General features: G+C 41.9%; 1 protein-coding gene across 2 annotated transcripts in view; it reads right to left on the bottom strand.

Moving 5' to 3' along the window:
• Positions 1-223: 223 nt before the first annotated feature.
• LOC132393477 (interferon-induced GTP-binding protein Mx-like) overlaps positions 224-27,154 on the bottom strand; it is a 49,817-nt gene continuing 22,886 nt past the window's right edge. For both annotated transcript variants that reach the window (XM_059968756.1, XM_059968757.1), the window contains exons 9-16: positions 24,233-24,431; positions 23,870-23,948; positions 19,706-19,828; positions 13,489-13,633; positions 12,929-13,087; positions 4,715-4,791; positions 2,218-2,445; positions 224-681 (exon numbers count right to left, since the gene is read on the bottom strand). In XM_059968756.1, the coding sequence (XP_059824739.1) occupies positions 457-681; positions 2,218-2,445; positions 4,715-4,791; positions 12,929-13,087; positions 13,489-13,633; positions 19,706-19,828; positions 23,870-23,948; positions 24,233-24,431 (1,235 nt within the window). In that variant the 3' untranslated portion in view covers positions 224-456. The remainder of the gene's footprint in view (positions 682-2,217; positions 2,446-4,714; positions 4,792-12,928; positions 13,088-13,488; positions 13,634-19,705; positions 19,829-23,869; positions 23,949-24,232; positions 24,432-27,154) is intronic.

Genomic DNA, 27,154 nt, shown 5'->3' with positions numbered 1-27,154 from the left:
CGTTGGTTTTTATAGCACTGTGCCGTAATGAACCTGATTTTTCCCGACTTCCTGGATTATCAGTGTCATTCATCAGCAGCCCTTGGCTGGGAAGGTCGTGGACTTTTCTTATGTAATGACACTGGTGGTCAAACTGATAAACTTGATTCGAACAAAAGCACATCAGTATCTCTCTCTCTCTCTCTCCCTCCTCCCCCCCCACCCAAAAGCCCATGAAATCAACTGCTTACAGATTCACAAGACAGGGCAACAAATTCCTGATTGGCTAACATGCATCCACAATCCTGTTATCTCCAGCATTAACCCAAACATTGCTGCTACAGAGAAACCGTTACTTCTGCAGTGAACATTACAAAAAAAAACTATTACGTTAGCAGTGAAACCTTACAGCACATTACACAATTCATTCACCAGTTTATTTAATGTTCACTATATCTAACAGCAGGATATTTCCTGTTAATACATGGTCAAGGCCTCACTAGCTTTTTTCAGTCTCTTCAGGCGGTTGGAGAGGAGCTGGCGCTTCTCGAAGATACCCGCCTCTTCCATCAGCAACATCTCAATCTGATTCCTGTGCTGCAGCAACAGCAACATTTCACGGTGTAGCTTGTCTGCCAACTCCTGCAGCAGGTGAAAGTTAATGGCCATTGGCACTATATCAGCCAGTCGGTTCAAAGCAATCTGAAATATAAAGTCAATCCACCATCAACCTTCTGCAAGTCTTTTCTGCAAGTGAGGGTTGAGGCTTTAAAGATTGAATTTTTAGCTTTATTTGTCATATGTGCATGGAAACATCAAAACATGCAGTGAAATGCCTGCAGTCCAAGGAGTGTGCTGAGGTTAGTCTCAAGTGTGGCCTTGCTTCTGGTGCCAACAAAGCATGTCCCCAACTCACTAACCCTAACGGTCTGCACACCGAGAGGAATCCCCCACTGTCACAGGGAGAATGTACAAACTCCTCACAGGCAGCAGTGGAAATCAAACCCAGATTAGTGATCAATGGTGCTGTAAAGCACGAACTGCTAGGCTACCAAGCCACCCTTTTAAAGTACCTTGCGTACTTTAGATGTACAACATTTTGGTATTATGACGTATTAAGGAAAAGGTAAGAGAGACAATACACTGTACTATATTAACCTGGTTTATCAGAGTCTTATTTCCTGGTACCAGAGTTTTTTGCAGACTCAGGCAAATTTTTTCCAGTTCATCTGCAAAATAGGTTATTCTTCCTCTTTTTTTTAGGTCCCTCTTTTCTTCTCAATGTGTCTGGGGTCCTGTAGGAGTCCACGATCTATAGATTTAGCTCAGACTATGGTTTTTCAAGTGCAGTGAATTCCTGTTTTAGGAATTGTCGTGTGGCCTGGTGATTCGATATCTCCAGGTGTGGCCTGGAAGATGTGTGCCTTTGAAGTATAGCCCTGTGGACAACCTGAAGGCCCCTGCACTCAATCTCTCGCTCTCTCTCTTGATGGTGAGTTACAGTCGGTCCTCGAGTCGAAGAACTCGGACAGGCAACATGGCAGATTGTAACACTGAAACAGTGAGCTGTTCATCTCCCCTCTTGTTGTTGCAGGAACAATAAATCTCTGCCACTTGCTAGTGAGGGGGAGAGCCTGTCTGAGATGTTGAAGTGTTGGAACGGACAGTAGTTCCTGATGGACACCAGATCGTGGTTTCTGGGGGCTTGCTATTGATTATATGGTGGGTGGTGGGGGGATTTGATGTTTTTGCTGGACCAAGTGGGGGGAAGGGGAAGGGAGGATTGATGCTTTTGCTGTTGCCTGTGAACGGGAGGGGGGGATTGGACTTTGCAGTTCTAACATTTCCTGCCGTTCATTCTTTGGGTGTTTTTTCTGTTCTGTGGATGTCTATGAAGAGTAAGAATTTCAGCCTGTATATTGTATACATTCTCTGATATTAAACTGAACCATTGAATCAGAACAGCGTCTCATAAACATTCTCAGCAACAATCCAACCACACATTTAGGATGGGTGAAGAGGTTTCTGCTAAAAATAACTTGGGCATCTTTGGTCTTTAATACCAGTTTATTTTGTTCCTGGAAGCACTTGCTGCTCAGTACCCTTAGGCTGTGGTGACCTTTGCCCTCCTCCTGTTCACAATGCTGTGTACATGCAGACCAATCAATCTAGACCTACTGAAGGGAGTAGCGTTAAGTATATTGTTAAAAATCTAATTGTATTAGTTGGATAGCTCACCTTAAAATAGGCCTTCAAATGAATTGACATTCTGGCCATTTCTGTGTTTTTAACATTCTCTGAGGTTCCTTCTTCCTCGTCTGATTTTTTATATGCGTCCTGAACCTTCTTCAGCTTTTTGCAGTAAATTAAGTCCTGAGTGTAGATCAGGCTTTCCATTTTGAACAAAGTATTCAGCATTTTCTCCGCTTCCATTTCCTGTTCCTCCTGAATATCATCGATCATTTTCTGCAGAAGACAGGTTGTTTGTAAATATAGGTTGAGTACCCCTTATCCAAAATGCTTGGGCCAGAAGTTTTCAGGATTTTAGATTATTGTTTTGAATTTTGGAATATATAATTGAATATCTTGGGACCACCATAATTTCCAACTCTGAATTTATGTGCTACTAGTAAGCAGTCTTTGTCTTACACTTGTTCATCATACACGTCCTGCTGCAGCGTTAGATTTTCATCAGCGGCTATCTGATCAATAAATTGCTCTGCTGCTTCATCATCAGCATACACTTTATCACCACAAATCCTTAAACATTTAATACTGTGCCTTTTCTTAAATTTCTACTACCAGCTTGTTGAATATTCACAATTAGTTTCAATTTTTTGTTTGCCACGATAGAAGTTTGCTTGTTTCATGATCAGCAGATGTTCACTCTGACGCTAATGAATCCATTCTTTCAATACATAGTCAAGATCTTCATTTTTCACTTTATTCAGCGTTTTTCTATTTTTCATTATGTTCTGTTCATTACAACTGGAGGTCCCTTTGCAGAGATGTCTGTGGTGTGTACACATCTGCACAATATCTGGGAACCTTCCCAGCGCCTTGGGGAATTTACCATTTGTGACATCATGTCAGCATTCAAAACAACTTTGGATTTAAAATTTCAGATAAGGGGAACCCAACCTGTACTTTGCTGGGACTTTACAAATGGTTTGTGTCACTGCCAGACTTGGCTATGGATCAAAGACCACTGTTGGTGCATATATCACTCTCCATTGCTGGGCCATGTGGAGCTCAACAGCAGAGTCTGACCATTCTGGGATTCCCCTTTTTTATCTAGTGAAAGTTGCTTCTCCCAGACCTCACCAGGCTAGCATGGCTTCAGATCATTACTTTCTCAGTGATAGGAATGGGGATTCTGCATTACCAAATACAGGGGGAAAGGTACATAGCAGTGTTGTCTCATAACTTATTTCATTTCGTCATAATAGTACCATAAGATACACGAGGAGAAGTAGGCCATTCAGCCTATCAATTCTGCTCCGTCATTCAATCATTATTGATTTATTCTTCCTTCTCAACCCCAGTTTCCTGCCTTCCCTCCATAGCCAGTGACATACTTACTCATCAAGAATCCATCAACCTCCACTTTCAATATACCCTCTGACCTGTCCTTCACAGCCACTTGCAATGATGAATTCCAGAGATTTGCCAACTTCGGGCTAAAAATAAAAACTCTCATTATCTCTGTTCTAAAGGGATGCCCTATTCTGAGGCTATGCCTTTTGGTCCTAGACTTCCACATCCACAACATCTATGCCATTCAATACTTGGTAGGTATTTGATAGTTGATTTTCAGTCCCCTTCGATGATATTGCCTTCCCACACACTCCTTCAAAGTGCGTTATTCACATAATCTCATTAAACTATACCTAGCAGGACTTTTCTCTCAAAAACTACAACTGGTCTTTTGAGTTACTCTAGTTGCAAACTGAAGAACACACAGGTATATGGAACAAGCTGCCAGATGAATTAGTAGAGGTCGATAAAATTGCAATATTTCAAAGACATTTGGACAGGCACATAGATTTGAGGGAGATGGGTCAAACACAGCCAAAATGTAACACTTCACACCCGAGTTAAATTCCACCTGCCATTCCTTGGCCCACTTTCCCAGTTGATCAAGAGACAGCTGTACCTTACATAACCGTCACGGTCTACTATAATACCAATTTTTTCAGTCATGATGAAGGGTCTCGGCCTGAAATGTAAACTGTTTCCTCTTCTCCATTGATGCTGCCTCGCCTGCGGAGTTCCTCCAGCATTTTGTGCGTGTGTTACTCGGCTTTCCAGCACCTCTTGTTTGTACCATTTGTTTTGTGTCATCTAAAAATTTACTAAGCATGTCAACTACATTCCCATCCAAATCCATAACAGTGGACTCAGAATCAATCCTTGTGACACATCACTAGACAGAGTTTTACAGTTTTCCAAGTGTTTCATTGTTGCCATTACTTAGATTGCTTTTTTTAATTACTCCATATTTTGTTTAAATTAGCTGAGATTCAATTCTCCAGTAGCTGAGGTGAGATTTGAACTCATGCCATTAGATCACCGATCTCAACCTCTAGAGCTCCTCAATTCTTTCTAAATATTACCAGTCATTTTCCCTGGGAGATTCTGCTTTTCAGATTCAGCATCCTCTGATGGATTTCAGACACATCACCCATTCCCAACCCTTCGCTAATGGAAAAACAGACGTCAACTATCCACATACCTGGACCAATCTCAGTAGGTTCGGCAGACCTTCAAAGTGCCATAAAGTCATGTTTTTAAGCACTCTCTGGACCAGGCCTATTGAGAAAATAAGAGTGAAGTCAGACAGAGAATTATAATGTCTTGATTGTGTTTTAAATGACTTACAAATGGCAAAAGCACTAGCACTCAATGGCCACTCTATTAGGTATACCTGTACACCTACTCTAATAAAGCAAATATCTAATCAGCCAACCCAATGCATAAAGCTTGCATAAATGTGGCTAATAGTTCTTCTTGTTTGGAAAAGGCTCAATAACGGATCATGGATTTGGAGGCTCGCTCTTGTCGGAACAAAATTGAAATTGTTGGATTAAAAGAGAAATCAGAATCTGCCCACATACTGGATTATTTTGCTAAAATGTTTCAATCTTTATTTCCGGAGGTTTGCCTACAAATGCTGGAGAGTGAAATGGCTCATAGAGTTGGTGCTTTAAAGTCCTCGGATCAAGTGTTGTTGACACAACACAACAGGCATGTTGTTGTGCGTTTTCTTCGTCTTAGAGACAAATACCGCATTATTAAGCTTGCAAGAAAACAAAGGTTGTTACAATTTCAATGCTCTGAGATTCACTTCTTTGAAGATTTTCCACATGAAATTTTTCAGAAACGTTCTGGATTCGCTGCTGTAATGCGTACAGCTTACTTATCAAGGAAAGTTGCATCCATCTCTTCAATACCCAGCTACATTAAGGCTTTTCATCTAAAATTCTGGTGTTCGTATTTTTGAGGACCCAGCTGAATCATTGCATTTTATTAATTCTCTCCCTGACGAGTCTGAAGTCTGAAGTTTGAATGATTTACAACTGTTTAATTGTCTCGCGATGTAAGGAGTGATGAAATCAGAAGATTTGCTGGAAATCTTTACCTTAAAATGTACTTTCATTTCTGAAATAGACTGGTTTGGATGGTTGTAACCTCAGAAGACATAGCGAGAGAACTGTCAAAAGACTGTAGATAACTTTGAACCATCTAAAAAAAAATTTCTTTTTGCAGCATTTAAATGAACTAATTGCTTTTGTGTATCATATGCTTTTGTTAAGAACTTTTAAGTAATTATCTTGGTTTCTTTATGTTTTAAAGATAGATTTGATAATTTAAAGATGGCAATTGTTTTTCTTCTGAGCAAATATTACAAGAATTTTTTTGGACATGTTTTTTCCTTATCTAATATTATGAAGGTCACTTTCAAAACTGAAGTTTGTTTCTAATAGCTGTTCTTTTCAACTCAACCGTAATGAGCTGTATGTCGACTGTAATGAGATGTATGTCTGGAAGAGGGAGACAGAGATTACTCTTTTCATTTTTACCTTTTATTCAGGCAGGTGGAGTTTACAATTGCTTTTCATACATTCTTTGGGGTTTGCGTCCATCGATATTGACCTATTTCCGGGCTTTGGAGGTTGGGTGGGTTTTTTTCCTCTTTTCTTTTCTTATTTTTTATCCCCATTATGGAATTCCGGAGTGTACGCAAATTATTATCATTGTTTATCTCCGCCATTCTTGACTAACTTATCCTGACATGTGTCTAATTACTTTTTTTTAGTTATAAAGTCTCATGATGGTATTTAAACAGTTAAATGTTTTAAGTTGGAATGTCCGAGGTTGGAATCACCCTATTAAGCATAAGAAAACATTTAAAACTATTAACTGATTCCAGTCTGATATAATCTTTGCACAAATTCTCAAAGTAAAATTAGAGGTGTTTCCATTTCATTGATTCCAATATTCCTTTCAACCAGGAGGATATTATTGTTGATATTAATGGTACATTTTTGATTGTTAAGGGAACAATTTACAACAGGAAAATGGTTTTGGTTAATATTTATGGACCAAATGTTGATGATCCCTCATTCTTTAAAGTTGTTTTTGCTCCATTACCTGATCTAAATGAATATATGTTATTAATGGGTGGTGATTTTAATATTTGTTTAAATCCTTTAATAGATAAGTCTAAACATCAACTCCCTATCATTCTGCATCACTTATTAATTCCTTTTTAATTGATTATGACTTAATTGAAGTTTGGAGACATATGCATCCTAGTGATAGAGAATATTCCTTTTTCTCACATGTTCATAATAAATATTTGAGAATCGACTTTTTTATAGTCAATCCTCAACTTCTATTTAATGTTCAGAAATGTGAATATGATGCAATTGTCATCTCTGATCACGATCCCTTAAACATAATATTTGAACTGAAAGATGTTGCTTCTACAAGACCACTTTGGCATTTTTCAGAACATTTGTTACAAAGCTCAGAATTACGGAAACTCAGATAAAAGAGTTTTTTCTCTTTAATAAATACAGGAAACGTCTCAAAGATAGTAATTTGGGATACATTAAAAGCTTATTCATGTGGTCAGATGATTTTGCATATAGCTAAGCTGAAGAAACAGGCAAGAATAAAATTAGATAAAATTTCTAAACAAATTAAAGATTTAGATAACATCAATGCAACCGCTCCAAATGTTGATTTGTTTAAAAGAGTGGAATTACAATCACAATATAATTTATTATTCAATTATCCTATTTGAAAAGTCAGTTTCATATTTTTGGGGATAAAATTAATAGGCTCTTAGCTTCCCAATTAAGGGCAGCTAGAGCTAAAAGACAAATGTTAAAGATTCATTAAGATAATGGAGATATAGTAAGTATTCATGAAGACATTAATAATATTTTTCAGGATTTTTATTCTGATCTTTATAAATCTCAGTTTCCTTCAGGTTCCTCCAAAATGAAGGCTTTTTTTACATAAGATTAAATTTCCTCAAATTATTGTTGAAGATCAATGGATGCTTGAAGCTCCAATTACTGAGCATGAAATTCAGAAGGCTTTGTTGTCAATGCAATCAGGCAAAGCTCCTGGACTTGATGGTTATTCGGTAGGATTTTACAAAAAAATTGAAAAATTACTTTCTCCATATCTTTTGGAAATATTTCATGAATCTTTAGAGAAGGGTAATTTACGTCACTTTTATGAAGCTTTTGTTTCCTTAATCCTTAAGAAAGATAAAGATTCTACTAAATGTTCATCATATAGACCCATTTCATTATTAAATGTGGATGCAAAATTCTTTCTAAGATAATGGCTAACCATTTGGAAAATGTTTTAACTAAAATCATCTCTCTGGATCAAACAGGCTTTATTAAAGGCCGATACTCTTTCTCCAATGTTCAGAGATTGATGAACATTATATATTCATCACTATCTAAGATACTCTAATGTGTTATTTCTCTTGATGCAGATAAGGCATTTAATAGAGTTGAATGGACATATCTGTTTAAGGTATTAGAAAAATTTGGCTTTGGTAATCATTTCAATAGGTGGATTCAAATTATCTATAAGAATCCTATTGCTACTGTTACTACTAATAATCTTAGGTCTCCTTTTTTTGGACTTTCACAAGGTACTAGACAGGGATGTCCATTAAGCCCTTTATTATCTAATCTTGTACAGGAGCCTTTGGCTATAATACTCAGTGAAGTTAAAAATATTCATGGTACCTCTATAAATGGGACCATACAGAAGATTTCTCTTTCCACAGATGATCTTTTGGTTTATATTTCGAACCCTGAAGAATCTATTCCTAATCTTTTGGAAATACTAAATGATTTTGGACAATTTTCAGGATATAACCTTAACTTATATAAAATTGTTTCCATTAAATGCTCCTGTTTTTATATATAATGATATTCCATTTAGAATTGTTAATTCTTCTAAATATTTAGGTATTATAATTACTAAAAAATATAAAGATCTTTATAAAGCGAATATAGTTCCTTTAATGGACTCTATGAAACAATTATTTTCCAGATGGAACCCACTTACACTTTCTTTAATAGGTCATATCCATGCCGTGAAATGATGATTTTACCTAGATTTTTATATATTTTTCAAATTATACCTATTTTTTTAACCAAAAAAAATTTTGATCAAATTGACTCTATTATTTTGTCCTTTATTTGGAACAATAAAAGACCAAGAATTAATAAGTATCATTTACAAAAATCTAAAAAAGATGGTGGACTTGCACTTCCTAATTTAAGATTGTATTATTGGGCTGTTAATATTTGACAATCATGTTTCTGGCTATATTGTCTCGATAAGAGCCAAAAAACCAGCTTGGATTGATTTGGAATTAAAAGCTATCAAACAATTTCATTTAACCTCATTATTAGGAACTCCATTATCTGTACAACTCTCCAAAATTCCAAATTTAAATCTCTACCCTGTTATTAAACAGTCTTTACAGATTTGGTTTCAGTTTTGCAATTTTTTAAATCTTAAACAATTTAAATTGTCAAGTTCTTTATATCAAAAATTTTTATTTAAACCTTCAATAACCGATCCCATTTTTCTCTTATGGAGAAATAAGGGGATCTGTTTTTCCGCAGATTTATTTTGTGACAGTCGATTGATGACTTTTAAAGAGTTAGTTAGCAAATATTCTCTCATACACACTTTCTGCAATATCTTCAGGTTAGACATTTTTTACAAAAATACTTACCTAAGTATCCATATATGCAAGAATCTGATTTGTTAGATACTATTTTGAATATGAATACTTTAGTAAGAGGTTCCATTGGTAGAATTTATAATTTATTTTTACTACATAAAGTTAACTTCTCACTAAAGATTAAACAAGATTGGGAGAGAGAACGTAATATGACCTTTCTTAATGAAGATTGGTTGCGAGTTCTGAAAATGGTCAATTCTTCCTCGTTATGTGCCAATACTATTTAATTCAATTTAAAATTGTTCACCGTTATTATTTAACAAAGGAGAAACTATCCAAAGTATTTCCTAACATAGACAATTATTGCGATAGGTGTAAAACTGAAGTAGCCACTTTGTCACATATATTCTCGTCATGTTCTTCTTTAAAATCTTTTTGGAAATCTTTATTTTCTACAATTTCTAAAGCTCTGAAAATTAATTTACAACCTAATACATTGACTGTTCTATTTGGAACAGTTCCGCATCATATTCAGGGTATTTCATCTTCAGACCAACATGTAATTGCATTTGTTACATTGTTGGCAAGAAGGGCTATTTTATTGAAATGGAAAGATACCTCTGACCCTACATTAATTCAATGGTTTTCTCAAGTAACGTTATGTCTTAGTTCTGAAAAACATTAGAAGTTAAACTTTTGATCCTCGATTTGATTTTGAGAGAAGATGGGGCTCTTTTGCCAAATATTATCATTTAATTTGAATTAATTTATATGGTTTCCTTCCAATTCTATTTTATATAAATGTGAATTGGCAGTTAATGATTTTTCTTCTTTATATATATATATAGATGATGGTAAGACGGTATTGCTCTGGGAGTTGATTCCTAATGTTTTTTCCCCTTTTTTTTTCTTTTTTCTTTTTCTTTCTCTTGTAGTTAGTGGGGTTTCTTATTTTTAGTTAGTTGGGGTTCTCTTTTTTCCTTCTTTTCTTTAATTTTTTTTTCATTATCATATATCATTGTTTTTTGATAAGTTTTTTCTTCAGCTTTATTAATTGTATATATGTCAACTGGTTGAAGTCGTATCATTTTATAGCTGTAGAAGATTATGTATCAATAAAGAGATTTTGAAAATGAAAAATAAAGCTTGCAGACATGGTCAAGAGGTTCAGTTGTTGTTCAGACCAAACATCAGAATGGGGAAGAAATGTGATCTAAGTCACTTTGACCATGGAATGATTGTTGGTGCTAGACAGGGTGGTTTGAGTATTTCAGAAACTACTGATCTCCTGGGATTTTCACACACAGCAGTCTCCAGGGGTTAAAGAGAATGGGGAGAATAACAAAATATCATCCAGTGGGTGGCAGATCAGTGTGCAAAAACAACTTAATGAGAGAGGTCATAGGAGAATGTCATCTGAAACTGACTGGGAGGTGACAGTAATTTAGATAATGATGCATTAGAACAGTGGAGTGCAGAAGAGCATTTCTCAATGCACAACATGTCAAACCCTGAAGTGGATGGGTTACAACAGCAGAAGACCACAATAATACAATCAGTGACACTTTATTAGGTACAGGACATGCTTAATGAAATAGCCACTGAGCATTAGTCCAGAGATAAATATGAACAACATAGGATCATTCATTTCAACTATAGATTCTAATGGCATAGCCTGAGCATTTGGAAATGATAACACAATAGGTTCGGCAGATGCTCAACATCCAGAGCAACACATGCAAAATGCTGTAATAATGCAGCAGCTCAGGCTGTTCTATCTATATAATGGGATAAACCATTGACACTTTGGGCCAAGACCCTTCATCAGGTCTGGAAAGTAAAGGGGATGAAAGCAGATAAAAGAAGTGGGGAGTGAGGGGAAGGAATTCAAGTAGGCAGGTGTCTGGTGAGACCAGGTGAGGGGGAAGGTGGTTGGGTGTGGGAAGCGAATGGAGTAAGAAGCTAGGGAGTGATAGGCTGAAGTAGTAAAGGACTAAAGAAGATAGGGGAGGACAGTAGACTCTGGGGAAAAAGGGAAGGAGGAAGGGAACCAGAGGGAGGTGATGGGCAGGTGAGGAAAGAAGAGGTAAGAATGGAACCAGGAGGGGGAATGAAAAAAGAGAAAGTACCAGAGATTAGAGAAATTCCAGGGCAGAGCTGCTGAGTTCTTCTAGCATTTTGCATGTGTTGCTCTGGATGTCGAGCATCTACAGAACCTATTGTGCTTATGATTTCCAGCCCCTTCCAAATGCTCAGACTGTGCCATTTAGAGTTCTACAGTTCAAATGAATGATCCTGTGTTGTTTTTATTTATCATTAGAATAACGCTCAGTGATGAAATTCCTCTCATCAGATTCCTCCTCCTCCAGTCGTAAGACCATCATACACAGGAGCAGAATTAGGCATTCAGTCTATTGAGTCTGCTCCACCATTCTGTCATGGCTGAGCCCAGATCCCACTCAACCCCATAGACCTACCTTCTCACCATATCATTTGATGCTCTGACTGATCAAGAAATGATCAGCTTCCACCTCAAATATACCCACGGACTTGGCCTCCACTGCAATCTGTGACAGAGCATTCCACAGATTCACTACTCTTTCACCAATCAACTTCCCAGCTCTTTACTTCACCCCAGCCCCACTCCCGGTTTCACCTTTCACCTGGTGTTTCTTCCTCTCCTCCCCCGACCTTCTTGTCCTGACTCCTCATCTTTGTTTCTCCAGTCTTGATGAGGGGCTTGGCCTGAAACGTTGATTGTACTCTTTTCATTCCGATGCTTCCTTGCCCGCTGAGTTCCTCCAGCATTTGTGTGTATTGGTTAGAAAACTTAATGTTGAATCCGTCGATTTGGAGGCTACCCAGATGGAATATGAGTTGTTGCTCCTTCAGGGGGCAGGTACTCTCACCATATTTAACAAGGACTTAAACGAGCACTTGAAATACTGTGACATATAAATCTACAGTGATAGTCCAGGATAGAGATGTTATTGTGAGGGTTTTGATGGCGAACACAGTCCATTTCTATAAAGTATGATTCTTTGAGAAAGAGGCTATTTATCCTTTCAACTTAATGCTGGCAATCAGTTTTGTTTAATTTCTCCACTCTTTTGTTCTATCCTTGTGAATTATTCACTCTCAGCTGACCATCCAATTCTCCTTCTAGGGAGTAACTGACAGTTCAAAATCCTCACATTGCTTCTTACATTTTCCCCTCAATAACCTGAGATCTTCCACCCCTGGTCCTTGAGCAATCACCTAATGGGGTCAGTTCCCCACCATGTATTCCTTCTAGCCAATGAAAACCTTGCTCCCTCTGTGAAATCTCTTCTTGCAACAAGTACAGGATTCATGAATGTTTATTGTCATTCTTCAGTAAGTGACTGTGGAATGATTGTTAGTGTCAGGGGAGAACGGCCAGACCGGTTCCAGCCGACAGGAAAGTGACAATAACTCAAATAATCATGCATTACAACAGTGTTGTGCAGAAGAGCATCTCTGAATGCACAACATGTCAAACCGTGCAGGTGGATGGACTACAGCAGCTGAATACAACAAACATTCAGGAACACACTGACTCAGTAGCCAGTTTATGAGGTACCTCTTGTACCTAGTAAACTGGCCACTGAGTGTACAAACGAAGCAAGGCATCAGTACCTGAGTGCTCAGAGCTTTTCTGCTTCATGGTTATGGCTTGTTAGTTGTACGCATTACCTGATATTTCTTTTAGCATGGTTAAAGAGTGAGGTTGCATCTTCAGAATCAGATTCCTGGCGAGTGACTCAAAGATCTTGTAATTGGTAAATCCAGGTAATTCTCTCCCACGGGACTTTGCAAAGTGTTCTGTTACTTTAGCTTTCATTACCTTTTCAGCTGGAAAGACAGAAGATTGAAGAATAAAGCCTCTTTACGACTTACTTTTATATTTTGACTATTGTTTTTTTTTAAATTTAAAATCTTTGGTGAGCCTGGCCTCTGTTCTTGCCCCTTCCTACAAGCAAATCCATACATCTTTGGAACATAAAAGGAAACTAGAACACCCAGTGGAAACCCACGCGGTCACGGGGAGACGGTACAATCTCCTTCCAGTCAGCAGAAGAGAATGAAGCCCGTCACTGGTGGTGTAAAATATTACAGGAGCTTCTGGCTACCATGACACCCATAACAGTAACCCATTGGCCCTTGGGTTCACAGAAAACTTGGGAAGCTTCCTGTAAGCACTTTCAAGTGTGTAACGCATTACAATATGAATGGAAGTCAGTTTTAATACTTACTCTCAGCCTGCTCTGAAATAAGCAGATCATTCCAATCGCCAAAAGCTGTACATGCCATACTGTACAGTCTATCGTTATCACTGTAGTCCTTTGTGTACTCTCCGCTTGTTACGTTAACAATGTCCTCAATATAGCCTCTAATTTTCTGCAAGTAATCCAAAAAGTAATTTGTCAAAGATGTATTTGGGCACCACACTTGTACCAACACTTTCCATTCCCTCGACACCTTTATAAACAATCGTCCCCATTACATGCATTTTGTGATTTCTATTGTAGGGTTTCGTAAATAAAATGACAGACTTTTTAAGTTCAATGCAAACCAGTACAACTGACTATATTGTCAAGCAAATGCAGAACATAAAGCACAGTAAATAAAACTCCATGTCATTACATCAGACCAGCCTCTTAAAATGAATCCCAACTCAATGTTGGTGATGCACCATCAATAACTCACTCTGAGACATAAAGGTGAGATATCAGCTTTTATTGACTGGAAGAAGGAGCAAGCAGTGAGTGACATACTACATCCTGGAGACTGAGAGGGCGGACTCAGGCCTTGATCGCCTTTATACAGGGGTCTGTGGGAGGAGCCACAGGAGCAGTCAGCGGGGGCATGTCCAGACAGGTATATGTAGTTCACCACATTCACCCCCCCCCCCTTTGTTTTAAAAAGAGTCCCCATGTGGCGAAGTTTCTTACAGGTTAAGTCTATCAGGTGGTCGAATCGGTCGCTGTGATCTACGTAGCACCGACTGTGATTGCACAGGTGCCGGTGGTGGTGATTGCACAGGAGCCGGTGGTGGTTGCACCGGAGACGGAGGTTGTGCTGGTTCCAGCCTAACTGGAGGTGTCAGCCCACTAGGCATCAGTGATCCCTCATGCATGTGCGAGGCGCCTGGTATATACGCGTACGAAACGCCCGGTATATGAGTGTCATGAGGAGTCTGTGCAGGGCTCGGTGTGCGCGGTGTCACCTTGGGTACAGGGTTCATAGTTACCGGGGAGTGTTCGGGGTAGTGGTCTGCTGCTCATGCGGGCGCCAGATCACGGACGGAGACCGTGTCCTCCTGCCCATCAGGTAAGACCACGTAGGCATACTGGGGGTTCGCATGTAGTAGGTGAACCCTCTCGACCAGCGGGGAGTATTTATTACTCCTCAGATGTTTCCGGAGCAGCACTGCCCTGGGGACGTCAGCCGAACTGGTAGGGTCGTCCCAGTGACAGACTTCCTGGGAAAAGAGAATAGACGCTCCTGAGGGGTGGCATTGGTGGACGTACATAACAGGGAGTGGATAGAGTGGAGTGCCTCGGGGAGGACCTCCTGCCATCGAGAGACCGGCAACCCTTTTGACTTAAGGGCTAAAAGTGTGGCATTCTCCCTCTCCACCTGTCCATTTCCCCGGGGATTATAGCTCGTGGTCCGATTAGTAGCAATGCCCCTAGCTAGCAGGTACCAGCGCAGCTCATCACTCATAAAGGAGGACCCTCTATCACCGTGGATACAGCTGGGATATCCGAACAGAGTGAAGAGCTGGCGCAGGGCTTTTACGACGGACGTGGTAGTGGTGTCGGGGCAGGGAATGGCAAAGGGGAACTGCGAGTATTCATCAATAATATTGAGAAAATAGACATTGCGGTCGGTGGAGGGAAGGGGGCCCTTAAAGTCAACACTCAGTCGCTCAAAAGGGCGGGTGGCCTTGACAAGTTGCGCCGTTTCAGGACGGTAGAAGTGCGGTTTGCACTCAGCACAGATTTGGCAGTCCCTGGTCATCATCCTGATGTCCTCCAGGGAGTACGGCAGGTTCCGGGCTTTCACGAAATAGTAAAATCGGGTGACCCCCGGATGGCAAAGATGTGCATGAAGGGCGTATAGCTGGTCGAGCTGTGCGCTAGCACATGTTCCCCGGGATAGGGCATCAGGGGGCTTATTGAGTCTGCCAGGCCGGTACAGGATGTCAAAGTTGTAGGTGGAGAGTTCTACGAGAAAAGAATGCTACTGGCCTGCCTTCCTGATTGAGGGTAGCAGCAAGTGCGAAATCGGAGGTGTCACTCTCTACTTGGAAGGGAATGGTCTCGTCCACCACATGCATCGTTGCTTTGGCAATGTCCCCTTTAATGCAGCTGAAGGCCGCGCAGGCCTCAGCAGAGAGGGGAAAAGTGGTAGACTTGACCAGGGGGCGGGCCTTGTCTGCGTAATGAGGGCGTAATAGGAAAAGAAGCCCAGGCATCGTCTGAGGGCTTTGAGGATGGTGGGAAGTCGGAGTTCTAACAGGGGGCGCATACGGTCGGGATCAGGGCCAATGACCCCGTTTTTCACGACATACCCAAGGATAGGGAGTCGGGTGGTTCCAAACACACACTTGCCCCTGTTATAAGTAAGGTTCAGGGCTTCGGCCACCTGGAAAAATCGTTGGAGGTTGGTGTTGTGATCCAGCCAGTCACGACCACAGATGTTGATGTTATCCAGACAGGGAAATGTGGCCTTCAGTTGGTACTGGTCCACCAACCGGTCCATTTCCCTCTGGAAGACCGAGACACCATTTGTGACACCAAATGGGACGCGCAGGAAGTGATAGAGCCTGCCGCCCGCCTCAAAGGCGGAGTAGGGGCAGTCCTCTGGGTGAATGGGAAGCTGGTGATAAGCGGATTTCAGATCTATTGTTGAGTACACCTTGTACTGAGCTATCTGATTGACCATATCCACGATGCAGGGTAGGGGGTACGCGTCAAGCTGCGTGAACCTATTGATGGTTTGACTATAGTCCACGACCATCCTATTTTTCTGCCCAGTCTGAATAACAACAACCTGGGACCTCCAAGGGCTTGTGCTTGGCTCAATGATCCCCTCCCCGAGCAGCCGCTGAACCTCTGACTGAATGAAGGCCCTGTCCCCCGCGCTGTACCTCCTGCTTTTAGTTGCCACAGGTTTACAGTTGGGGATCAGGTTGGCGAACAGCGATGGGGGAGGGATCTTGAGGGTGGAGAGGCTGCAAGTTGTGTCAGTAGTGCAGCTGTCGGCATGGTGCTGGGTGGGATGTGTGTGTGTGTGTGTGTGTGTGTGTGTGTGTGTGTGTGTGTGTGTGTGTGTGTGTTTGTGTGTGGTCAGTAGCGGGGTATATGGTGAAGTCCCACCAAACTGAGGATTCCTGACAGTGAGTGGTGGGAGGGGCCCGTCATGTGCCATAGTCACACTTTCGAGATGGCTCTGGAAGTCCAGCCCCAATAGCACAGGTGCGCACAGTTGAGGCATGACCAGTAGTGCAAAGTTCCGATATTCTGTGCCTTGCACCACCAATGTCGCGATACAACCCACCCAGATATATGTGGAATGCAACCCAGAAGCCAAAGTGATCCTCTGACTTACCAGCCGTGTCACGAGTCCGCAGCGTTGCACTGTGTCTGGGTCAATAAAACTCTCAGTGCTGCCTGTGTCAAACAGGCAGCTAGTCCTGTGCCCCTCCACCAGGATGTCCATCTTTGACCTTGCAAGTTGGTGTGGGGCGCTTTGGTCAAGGGTTACGGTGGCCAGAGTTGAGCCGTCTTGGTGCCTGGTAAACACTGGCGGGTCGAGGGCGGGGCATGCTGACACCGACAAAGATGACCGCCCACATCCGGGCATGCAAGATGGTGGCCCCCATGTCTCACACGCAGCGCTGCCCAACCCCGGTTGTAGTTTAGACTTACAGACCTTGGGAAAATGGCCCTTCTTCCCGCAGCTGGAGCAGGTCGCTTCTCGGGCCGGGCAGCGTTTCCGGGGGTGCTTTTCGAGTCCGCAGAAATAACACAGCTCAGGCTTTCGCCTGGCCAAAGCTATAGTCGGGTTCGGGGAGTTTGTGGAATCACGACTGGCAGCGGCATTGGCGAATTCGCTCATGGGAACCGGTGGCAGTGGGGTCTGGGGCATCCACAGAACCGGCGGGGGATTGTGCGACTGGACAGCATCAGCGTTGTGCAGAGCAGCCTCCAGCGTGTCAGCCGTCTCGATCGCCGAGCGTGTAAGATCGGCATTTTCCAGCAACCGCTGACGCATGTACACTGACCTCAGTCCTGTAACAAAGGGATCTCCTACTAGCAGCTCCACATGCTGTTCCACCGTGAGCGTTTTGCAGTCACAAGTTCGGACGAGTGTCTGTAGGGCTCGGAGAAACTCGGTGCTTGACTCTCCAGGCCGCTGTCGTCACGTAGCTAAGCGATGTCTTGCATAGACAGTCTTCACCGGCCGCAGGTACTGTCTTTTGAGGGCGTCCAGTGCCCCTTCGTAGGTCAACAGGTCCCTGATAAATGAATAAACTTTTGGGGTGACCCTCGAGAGGAGAATTCTGTGCATAACAGCAGGTTCAGTTGCACAAACCTCCTCCAAGTATGATTGGAAGCATGCAAGCCAGAGTTCAAAGGCAAGAGCTGCTTCAGGGTCTTGGGGGTCCAAATCCAATCTTTCCGGACATAAAACGGTTTCCATGTTTTAAAACTTCCAGTCAATAAAATTGTTGCACCATCAATAACTCATTCTGAGACGTAAAGGCGAGATATCAGCTTTTATTGACTGGAAGAAGGAACAAGCAGTGAGTGACATACTACATCCTGGAGACTGAGAGGCCGGGTTCAGGCCTCAATTGCCTTTATACAGGGGTCTGTGGGAGGAGCCACAGGAGCAGTCAGCAGGGGGCGTGTCCAGACAGGTATATGTAGTTCACCACAGTTGGTACCTGTGAATTATGTGTAGGTTTCCACCCCCTACTTTGTTTTTGTTCCTTTTCATGCAGAGGGCAGCATTTTGTTCTGCTGTTTCCTTAGAATTTGTCTGCTTTCTTATGAGGCTAAGTTGCAAGCTCAACAATCAAACCAGGTGAAAAATGTGCAAGGAGCCAGTCAGATTCGAACCCGGGCCTCAAAGTCCAGTGTTGAAGCCACTGCACCATCAGCCACCATAACCATACCCCTGCCTCCCTTACATTACCCTGAACAATTGCTTGGGAAAAATAGGTCATCGCAGCGGAAGGCAACACTTTCAGTACTCTATAGAGTTGGTAATTCCAAAGATTCATAATCCTCTTTCTGAAGAAATTCCTCTTTATCCCAGTATTAAAAGGAAACCTCTTATTACCAGATTCTAAACTTTCACCTTGGGGGAAACGTCTTCACTGCAGCTATCCAGACAAGCCTATTCAGAATAGTTAAAGCCTTGCACTTTATTGTTCACCTGCATTGCACTTTTTCAGTAGCTTTCACAATTTATTCTGCATTGTTACTGTTTAATTTTAGCTCAATACACTGTGTAATAATTTAATCCATATAAACAGTACACACATAAACACAGGAGATTCTGTGGATGCTGGAAATCCAGAGCAACAAACACAAAAGACTGAAGGAACTCAGCAGGTCAGGCAACTATTCAAGGAATGAATAGTGCACGTTTTGGGCCACGTCCTGATGATTTGTCGCAGCCTGAATTGTCGACTGTTTATTCCTCTCCATAGAATCTGCCTGATCTGTTGAATTCCTCCAGCATTTTGAGTTTGTTGCACAGTATGCAAGACTAGTTTTTCACTGTGACAATGTTAACATTAATACCAAGGTTTCAACAAGAACACAGAATATATAGAACCCACTAAACTTGTGAGATTGAGGTGCACTTGATCCCACCCCAAACCCCAGATTGTGTGGATGCTGTGTCATTTGCTACTCTGTTACAAATTAATGCCACGAAACAACAGACAGTACACTGCATACGATTAAAAAAATTATATTTATGAATCTTAACTAAAGGGGTAGTAAAAAATAACAAAAAGAAAAGGGCCCATTCTAATTAAAGAGTCAAATCTACACAAGTTGGAGCTCATCTTGAACTTCCCTGTCATTCATGCGCTAGGCCCTTGGTCCATGTGAAAGCACACACCAGCTTCCAAACATCACTCGCAATCCATCTCGAACAAATGGGTCTCCCACCGATCGTACACTACAACCCATTCTCTCCAGTGTCTTCTCTCTTCGTCTCTTCTCCAACAAAAGCACCAAGCCCATTCTTAGTGTACCTCACTGGAGAAACCTCCCCTTAATCCGACCATCCTAATTGCATGGCACACATTTTTCCTCATCTCTTATCTTCAACAGTAACCCAAACATAAGCTAAAAACCAGCAGCTCACATGGAACACAAACTGAAATACATACAGCATAACAGGAAAAAATATGAACCAGGACATTACAATTGTACTTACATCAATGAGGAATGACATCTTTTCCTCATCATCCACAGGCACTCTCCGTCCAAGCCTCTGCAATTCCTTATTGGTATCCGCAATTTTGCACTGAATTTCATTCTGAATTGATGGTAAAGTTTTCTTCATTGTGGAGAGAAGTTGAGAACATGTCATTCTATGCTACAAAACTGTCTTGAGCAGGCAGAGTTTTCCCCCACTGTCCCTCTTTAACTGAAGAATTGCTTCTAAAACCTATTTTCGTCTCCTGGGTAACACTGATTTCACCTTTTTTCAGAAATAAATTTTTATTTATTTAGCACAGGGTTTCCTAACCTTGGATCCACAGACCTCCTGCTTAATGGTATTGGTCCGTGGCGTAAAAAAAAGTAGGGATCCCCTGGCTTAGAAATACAGAGCGGAAGAGATCCTTCCAACCCATTAAGCCTCACTGCTTAGCAACCTCCAACAGCCCCGATTTAACCCTAACCTAATAACAATATAATTTACAATGACCAGTTAACCAACCTGGTACGTCTTTGGCCTGTGGGAAGGAAGTGGAGCACTGGGGGAAACACTGCATTCCACTGGGAAGACGTACAGAGACTCCCTACAGAGGATGCTGGGATTGAACTCCGAATTCCGATGCCCTGAGCTGTAATAATGTCACACTAAACACTACAATACCATGGCACCCATGATAAATTATACAATTCAATGTAAAGTTCAGGTCTTTCATATCTGCTCCAGGCACCATGTCTATGGACTCACTTTTATTCTGAATGCTACTTGCTATTTTTTTCACCATTTATTTTTGCCTCTCTCTGCAAATTGGGTGTTTGAGAGTCTTTTTTAAAATGGGTTCTTTTGGGTTGCTTTGTTTTGTGGCTGCCTGTAAGGAGAGGAACCTCAAGGCTGTATAACACATAAATACTTTGATAATAAATGAACTTTGAACTTTGGCACCTGGAGACAACTGGAGAAACTTTTGATGCTGGGCCTTCCTTCACCCAGGGCACGTCCTTATGCTGAGAAGTTCCTTCTTCCCCATCCTGAGTTATTGCCACCTCAGGCCTGTTCCTTCTCTGGTGTGATCCTCACTTACCCTGGGATTTCTTTCACCCTCTCTCATCTCAGGCCCTCCATCACTACCAACTCTAAATAATATTTCATCCAAAGCTGACAGAACCATCAACAGAAGATTCATACCAGAGACTGCATGGTTGTAAAGAGCCTCTCCATGTGCAATGACAGGATACGGCTATCAAAGTTCAAACTAAATTTATAATCAAAGTCTATATATCTCACTTATACAACCCTGAGATTTGTTTTCTTGCAGACATAAGCAATGAATCCATAATGGAATAATAACCACAAAAGAATCAATGTAAGACCGCACCAACTTCAGTGTTTGTAAGACAACTAACAGCAAAAGGAAAGAACTAATGATAATAAATAAAACAACAACAAATGTCGAGAACGTGAGATGAAGGGTCCTTGAAAGTGAGTCCATATGGTGTGGAACAGTTCAGTGATGGAGTGAGTGAAGTTGAGTGAAATTATCCTGATAGTTGAGGGGCAATAACTGTTCCTGAGGCTCCTATATTTCCTTCCTGATGGCAACAGTGAGAAAAGTCCTGATCCAGGGTAGGTGGGGTCCCTGATGATGGCTTCGTCTGACAGCATTCCATATAGATGTGTTCAGTGTTGGAGAGGGCTTTACCCATGATGGACTGGTCCACTACTTTTTTGTAGGATTTCCTGTTCAGAGGAGTTGATTTTTTCTATATCAGGCTGTGATGCTGCCAGTGAGTATATTTTCAACTATACATCTACAGAAGTTTATCAAAGTTTTCAATGTCTTGCTGAATCTTTGCAAACTCCTGAAGAAGCAGAGGCGATGCCATACTTTCTTTGTAATTACACTTACATGCTGGGACCAGAACAGCTCCTCTGAAATAAAAAAACTGAGGAATTTGAAGTTGCTGACTCTCCACCTCTGATCCTCTGAGAGGACTGGTCTCCGGTTTCCTCCTCCTGCTATCAGTAATCAGCTCCATGGTCTTGTTGACATTGAGTAAGAGGATAACCTGATCACGTTGGAGCAATTTTCTCCAAACAGTAAAGAGAAAGCATCTAATTAAAGTCATTATAATAACGGAGACTTTCAATAGGCCACACTGAATGAAAGAGCAGATTCCCGTAGTTGGCTGATGGAGACCTGCATTGGAGGACATCAGTTCGGCTCTTTACCATAAATCCACTAAGCAAAATGGAAATGTCTCCATTTGAGAAGAAGCAGAATATTCTACTGCTTTGAAAGAATTAGACAAAAACAATATGATCAAAAGATCATACAATCCAGAAACAGACCCTTCTGTCCATCAATTTTGGGCTGTCTACCAGCACCCATTTGTACCACCCCACACTAATCTCATTACGCTCCCATCAACTCTTGAATATGCTACCATTGATCGACATACAGTAGCCAGTTAATATCCCAACCCACACATGATTAGGATGTGGATGAAAGCCAGGGAACCCAGTGGAAGCCACACAACCAAAGGGAGATCATGCAAACTCCACACAGACTACGTCTAAGGTTGCATTCAAATCTGAGCTCGTGAAGCTGCAGGCCAGCAGTTCTAATAGGTGCGATGCCACGTCACCCAAAGTTGTTGAGCACTGGAGTCATACTGCACAAAACAGGTCCTTCAATCCATCAAGTCTGTATTGCCCATTGTACCCCTGCTTACAATGGACAAACTGATAGGATGGCTACTCAGTGTAGGAAGTAGGAATGGAGAAAATTACTTAAGCAGATTATAAGAAAGACCATAAAACATGAGTCGGGGGTAGGACAGACAGGTGGGGGGAGAGAGGGGGGGGGAGAGAGGGGGGTGAGGGGGAGGGGGAGGGGGAGGGGGGATGGGGAGAGGGGGAGGGGAGAGGGAGAGGGTTAAAATATATCATGTAAAGCATAAAGACAAGCCACAGCATTCAGAATGAGAGTGAATTCATAGATCCAAAGCACAGATCCATTGCCTCAGCCTCAATTCCTCACACAGCAGGGCAAAATTCATGAAGCTAGGGACATTTTACAGCTGCCTGTTAACCTACCAATCCACATGTTGTTGGGATGTGGGAGGGATCCCTACAATTACAGGGAGAATGCAGACAGTGTCAGAGGTTGGGTTTGAACCAGGTCTTTGGGGCTGTGAGGCAGCAGCTCTATCACCGTGTCATTTTGCCACCTATAAGACATAGAATTAGTCTATTCAGCCCATCAAGTGGCTGATTTATTATCCCATTCTCCTGCCTTCTCCCCATAACCTTTGATGCCTTTTCAAATCAAGAACCTATCAAACTCAGCTTTAAATATACCCAAAGACTTAGCCTCCACATTCATCTCTGGCAATGAATTTCACAGATTCACTATCTAAAGAACTTCATCCTCATCTTCTTCTAAAGGGATATCCTTCTACTCTGAGGTTGTACCCCTCTGGTTGTAAACTCCCCCACTATTGGAAACATCTTGTCCACGTTTACTTTGTGCAGACCTTTCAATATTCGATAGATTTCATTGAGATTCTCCCTTACTCTTCTAACCTCCATCAGGATATACCCAGAGCCATCAAACATTCTTCATATATTAATCCTTTCATTCCTCGGATCATCCTTATGAACCTCCACTGGACCCTCTCCAATGCCAGCTCATCTTTTCTTAGATAAGGGGCCCAAAACTGCTCACAATACTCCAAATACTGCCTGACCAATGCCTTATAAGAACATGGCATTACATCCTTGTTTTTATATTCCTGTCCTATAAAATGGAATGCTAACATCACGTTTACCCAAGTCAAATAAAATCACATCAAACTGGTGTTTAATTATCATTCAACCATACATTAATACAGTCCAACAAAACAGCATACTTCTAAGGCTAACGTGGAAAAATACAGTGCACAAGGCCCGCAGCGCATTCAAGATTGCAAGCACACATACTGTCACACAATAAAAATATGTGTCTCTGTGTATATGGAGACAACAGATTGATGGTGCAGTTCCCAGCAGTCTGTGGACAAACATGCACACCCTGAACACGACCAGAGATGGAAGAGCTAAACGCCAGCAGTGTAACAGGCAGTAAGTTCAGTATACTGGATGAAATAAAGAGTCACTCACCTGAATGTGCATCACCAATTCTGTCGACAGTCTAGCAGCCACACACTGTATTGTCGCCGCATTATCATCCAAGAGTGTTCTAAGAAAAAACAAGAAGGTAAGAGAAAAACATCACATCTGGATTCCTGTGACCATTTAGGTGAGATCATAAAGTCTGCAGATCCTGCAAATCCAAACTAGCCGACAGAAAATGCTGGAAGAACTCAGCAGGTCAGGCAGCACCTGTGGAAATTAACCCATACAGTTGCCTACAACGAAGACATGATGTGTTTTAATATTCAATATTCTTTGTAATCTTCCCTATTGAAACAATAACAATGAAAATATGATGACAAAGGAACAATAACAACCATTTTGTCTTACCTGAAAACCTTATTTTGCTTGAAAAAAGCTTTCTCACTCTCTAAAGCCTTAGCCAGTGTCAAATTGTCATTAATATCCTGTTGTCCACGGCATTTCACAACCATATAACCTTTCTTCAAAGTAACAACCTCGTTATTCACCAGTTTAAGGATGTTTATTTCTGTTCCCTTGTCAACCAGGTCAGGTTTAGTCAATATACCTGCATATGAAAAAGACAGCAAGACTTCTGTCAAAAGCAGCAGAGTCGTGGAATGGCAGAGAAAGGCAGTTTGTCCTATCAGGCCAATTCCTGAATGATGTCTATATTTCTACACATCAAATCTTACGCCCTTGGATCTTCCATCGCCACTGAGTGGATCCTAGTTTAGAGTTGATTCTGGGTGTATACCTTCATGTGGATTTAACGTACTTCTGACCAACATCAAACTATTTTCAGGATTCTGATTGGATGTTAGTTCAACAAACAGCACATCAGCTACACACACAGTGTAGTGCAGTGGTTAGCAAATGCTCTTACAACTCAGGGCATCGGAGTTTGGAGTTCAATGCTGATGTCAACCGTATGGATTTTGTACATTCTCCCTGTGAATGCATGATTTCCTCCCACAGCCCAAAGACACTCTAGTTAGTAGGGTAATTGGTCATTGTAAATTGTTCTGTGATTAGGCTAGGGTTAATAGGTGGGTTGACTCATTGGGCCAGAAATGCCTGTTCAGTAATGTATCTCTAACTTATAAATACTTTGCTACTCCCTTGTCCATTCATCACTCCCCACTGGTCTTCCTCCTGGCACTTATCCTTGCAAGCGGAACAAGTGCTACACCTGCCCCTACATCTCCTCCCTCACTACCATTCAAGGTCACAAAAAATCCTTCCAGGTGGGGCAACAATTCACCTGTGAGTCTGTTGGGGTTATATACCATGTCCGGTGTTCCCAGTGTGGCCTAGGAGATATCAGGGAGACCCGATGTAGATTGGGAGACTGCTTCGCTGAGCACCTACACTCCGTTCTCCAAACAAGCGGGATCTCCCAGTGGCCATCCATTTTAATTCCACTTCCCATTCCCATTCTGATACGTCAATCCATGTCTTCCTCTACTGTTGCAATGAGACCACACTTAGACTGGAAGAACAACATGTTATATTCCATATGGGTAGCTTCCAACCTGATGGCATGATTTCTCGAACTTCCGGTATTGCACCCCTGCCCTCTCCTTCACCATTCCCCATCCCCTTTTCCCTCTCTCATCTTATCTCCTTTCCTGTCCATTGCCTCCCTCTGGTGCTCCTCCCCACCCCCTTTACTTTCTTCCATGGTCTTCTGTCCTCTCCTATCGTTCAAGGATACACACTACCCTCTGTATAAGGAAGTTGCCCCTCGTGTGTCCTGTGAACATTTCCTCTTCTACCTTAAACCTACGCCTTCTAGTTTTTGACGTCCTTTCCATGGACTGTGTGTCTTCACCCAATATACACCTCTAACATCATCTGAAGTGAAGGGGAAAGATGACAATACACAGCCTATCAAGCAGAAAGAGAAATGCTGAGTTGAATGTTACAGGTTCACAAGGTTACATCAGGACTTGAGGAGAAACAGGAAAACGCTGTCTTTGACCTCCTAAACACTTCCAATGAAGCCCAATATTGACAAACTGGAGGCTCAACCCTCAGGCCTCCATATTGAATTGATTTATTCCATGTAGATAGTCTTCCAAGATATAAAGTCATCCATCTATCAGTCACAGCACGGAAACAGGTCCAGTATCCCAACTCCTCCTTCCAACTATGAAGCCTTCCTGAGCTAGTCCCATTTGCCTGCAAACCACCCATAACCTTTTCCAATCTATGCGCTGCCCAAATGTCTTTTAAACACTGCAACTGCCAGTGGAGAGCTGGCAGCTTGATCCATACTCCCAACACCGTCTGTGTGAAAAGCTTGCTTGTCAGGTCCCCGTTAAATCGCCTTTCTTTTCCTGAATCCTTGGCACTCTAGGTTTAGACTCCCCTGCCCTGGGGAAAAGGACTGTGATCCCTCACCTTATCAATCACATGCCTCTCGTGAGTTTGTATACCCGCATCAGGTTACCCCTCAGCTTCCTACATTCCAGGCCTATCCACTCTCTCATTATAACCAAAGCCAAGCAGCCCCAGCAAAACAAAAGCACAAAGATTTGGCAGAGGCTGGAAATCCAAAGCAACACACTCAAAATACTGGAGGAGCTCAGCAGGTCAGGCAGCATTCATGAAACAGTTGACATTTCCAGTCGAGACCTTCTCCCCAATTTTTTTCCAGTCCTGAAAGGTCTTGGCCTGAAATGTCAACTGTTTGTTCATTTTCATGGATGCTGATGGCCCCAGCAAAATCCTTGTGATGATATGAACTCCCTACAGTTATTACCTGATCTGCACAGTACTTCCAAAGTTCAGATTACCAGCATATTGTTGCTTTCTGTTTCTCATTCATCACCCTCCAGAAAGATCAACAATGATCTAATAACTAAACAGCACTCAAAGCAATTCCCTCAAGAGGACCAGAAACTTGTCATTGGGTTTGGAGGCTTGCATGCCTCAGTGACCCAGAGAGCAGTGTGGGCTGGAGTCGGGCCTTTATGCTTTGGCTCTTGATAGGGTCACCCATGCTAAACAGGTCAAAGGGTACAAGCCAGACTAAGGGTGTTCTCCAGGTTCGGAGGTCAACTCAGGGCTAACAACCCTGACTGGTAAAACAAAATTATTATGGAAATAGCAATGAGGAATCCTTCTACATCTGTGTGTGGCAGTATGGACTGACGGAGATGGAGGACCTTCATTGCTGCCTTAAATGCCAGGGAATAATGGGTAGTAAATACCCCAAGCAATTGTGTCACACAGCATGAGGAACATGAGATCTTAACCTTGCATGCTGTCTGTGTGGAGTCTGCA

This window comes from Hypanus sabinus, chromosome 4 (assembly GCF_030144855.1).
Source record: "Hypanus sabinus isolate sHypSab1 chromosome 4, sHypSab1.hap1, whole genome shotgun sequence".
Taxonomy (NCBI): Eukaryota; Metazoa; Chordata; class Chondrichthyes; order Myliobatiformes; family Dasyatidae; genus Hypanus; species Hypanus sabinus.
This window is presented reverse-complemented; position numbering and strand designations above follow the sequence as displayed.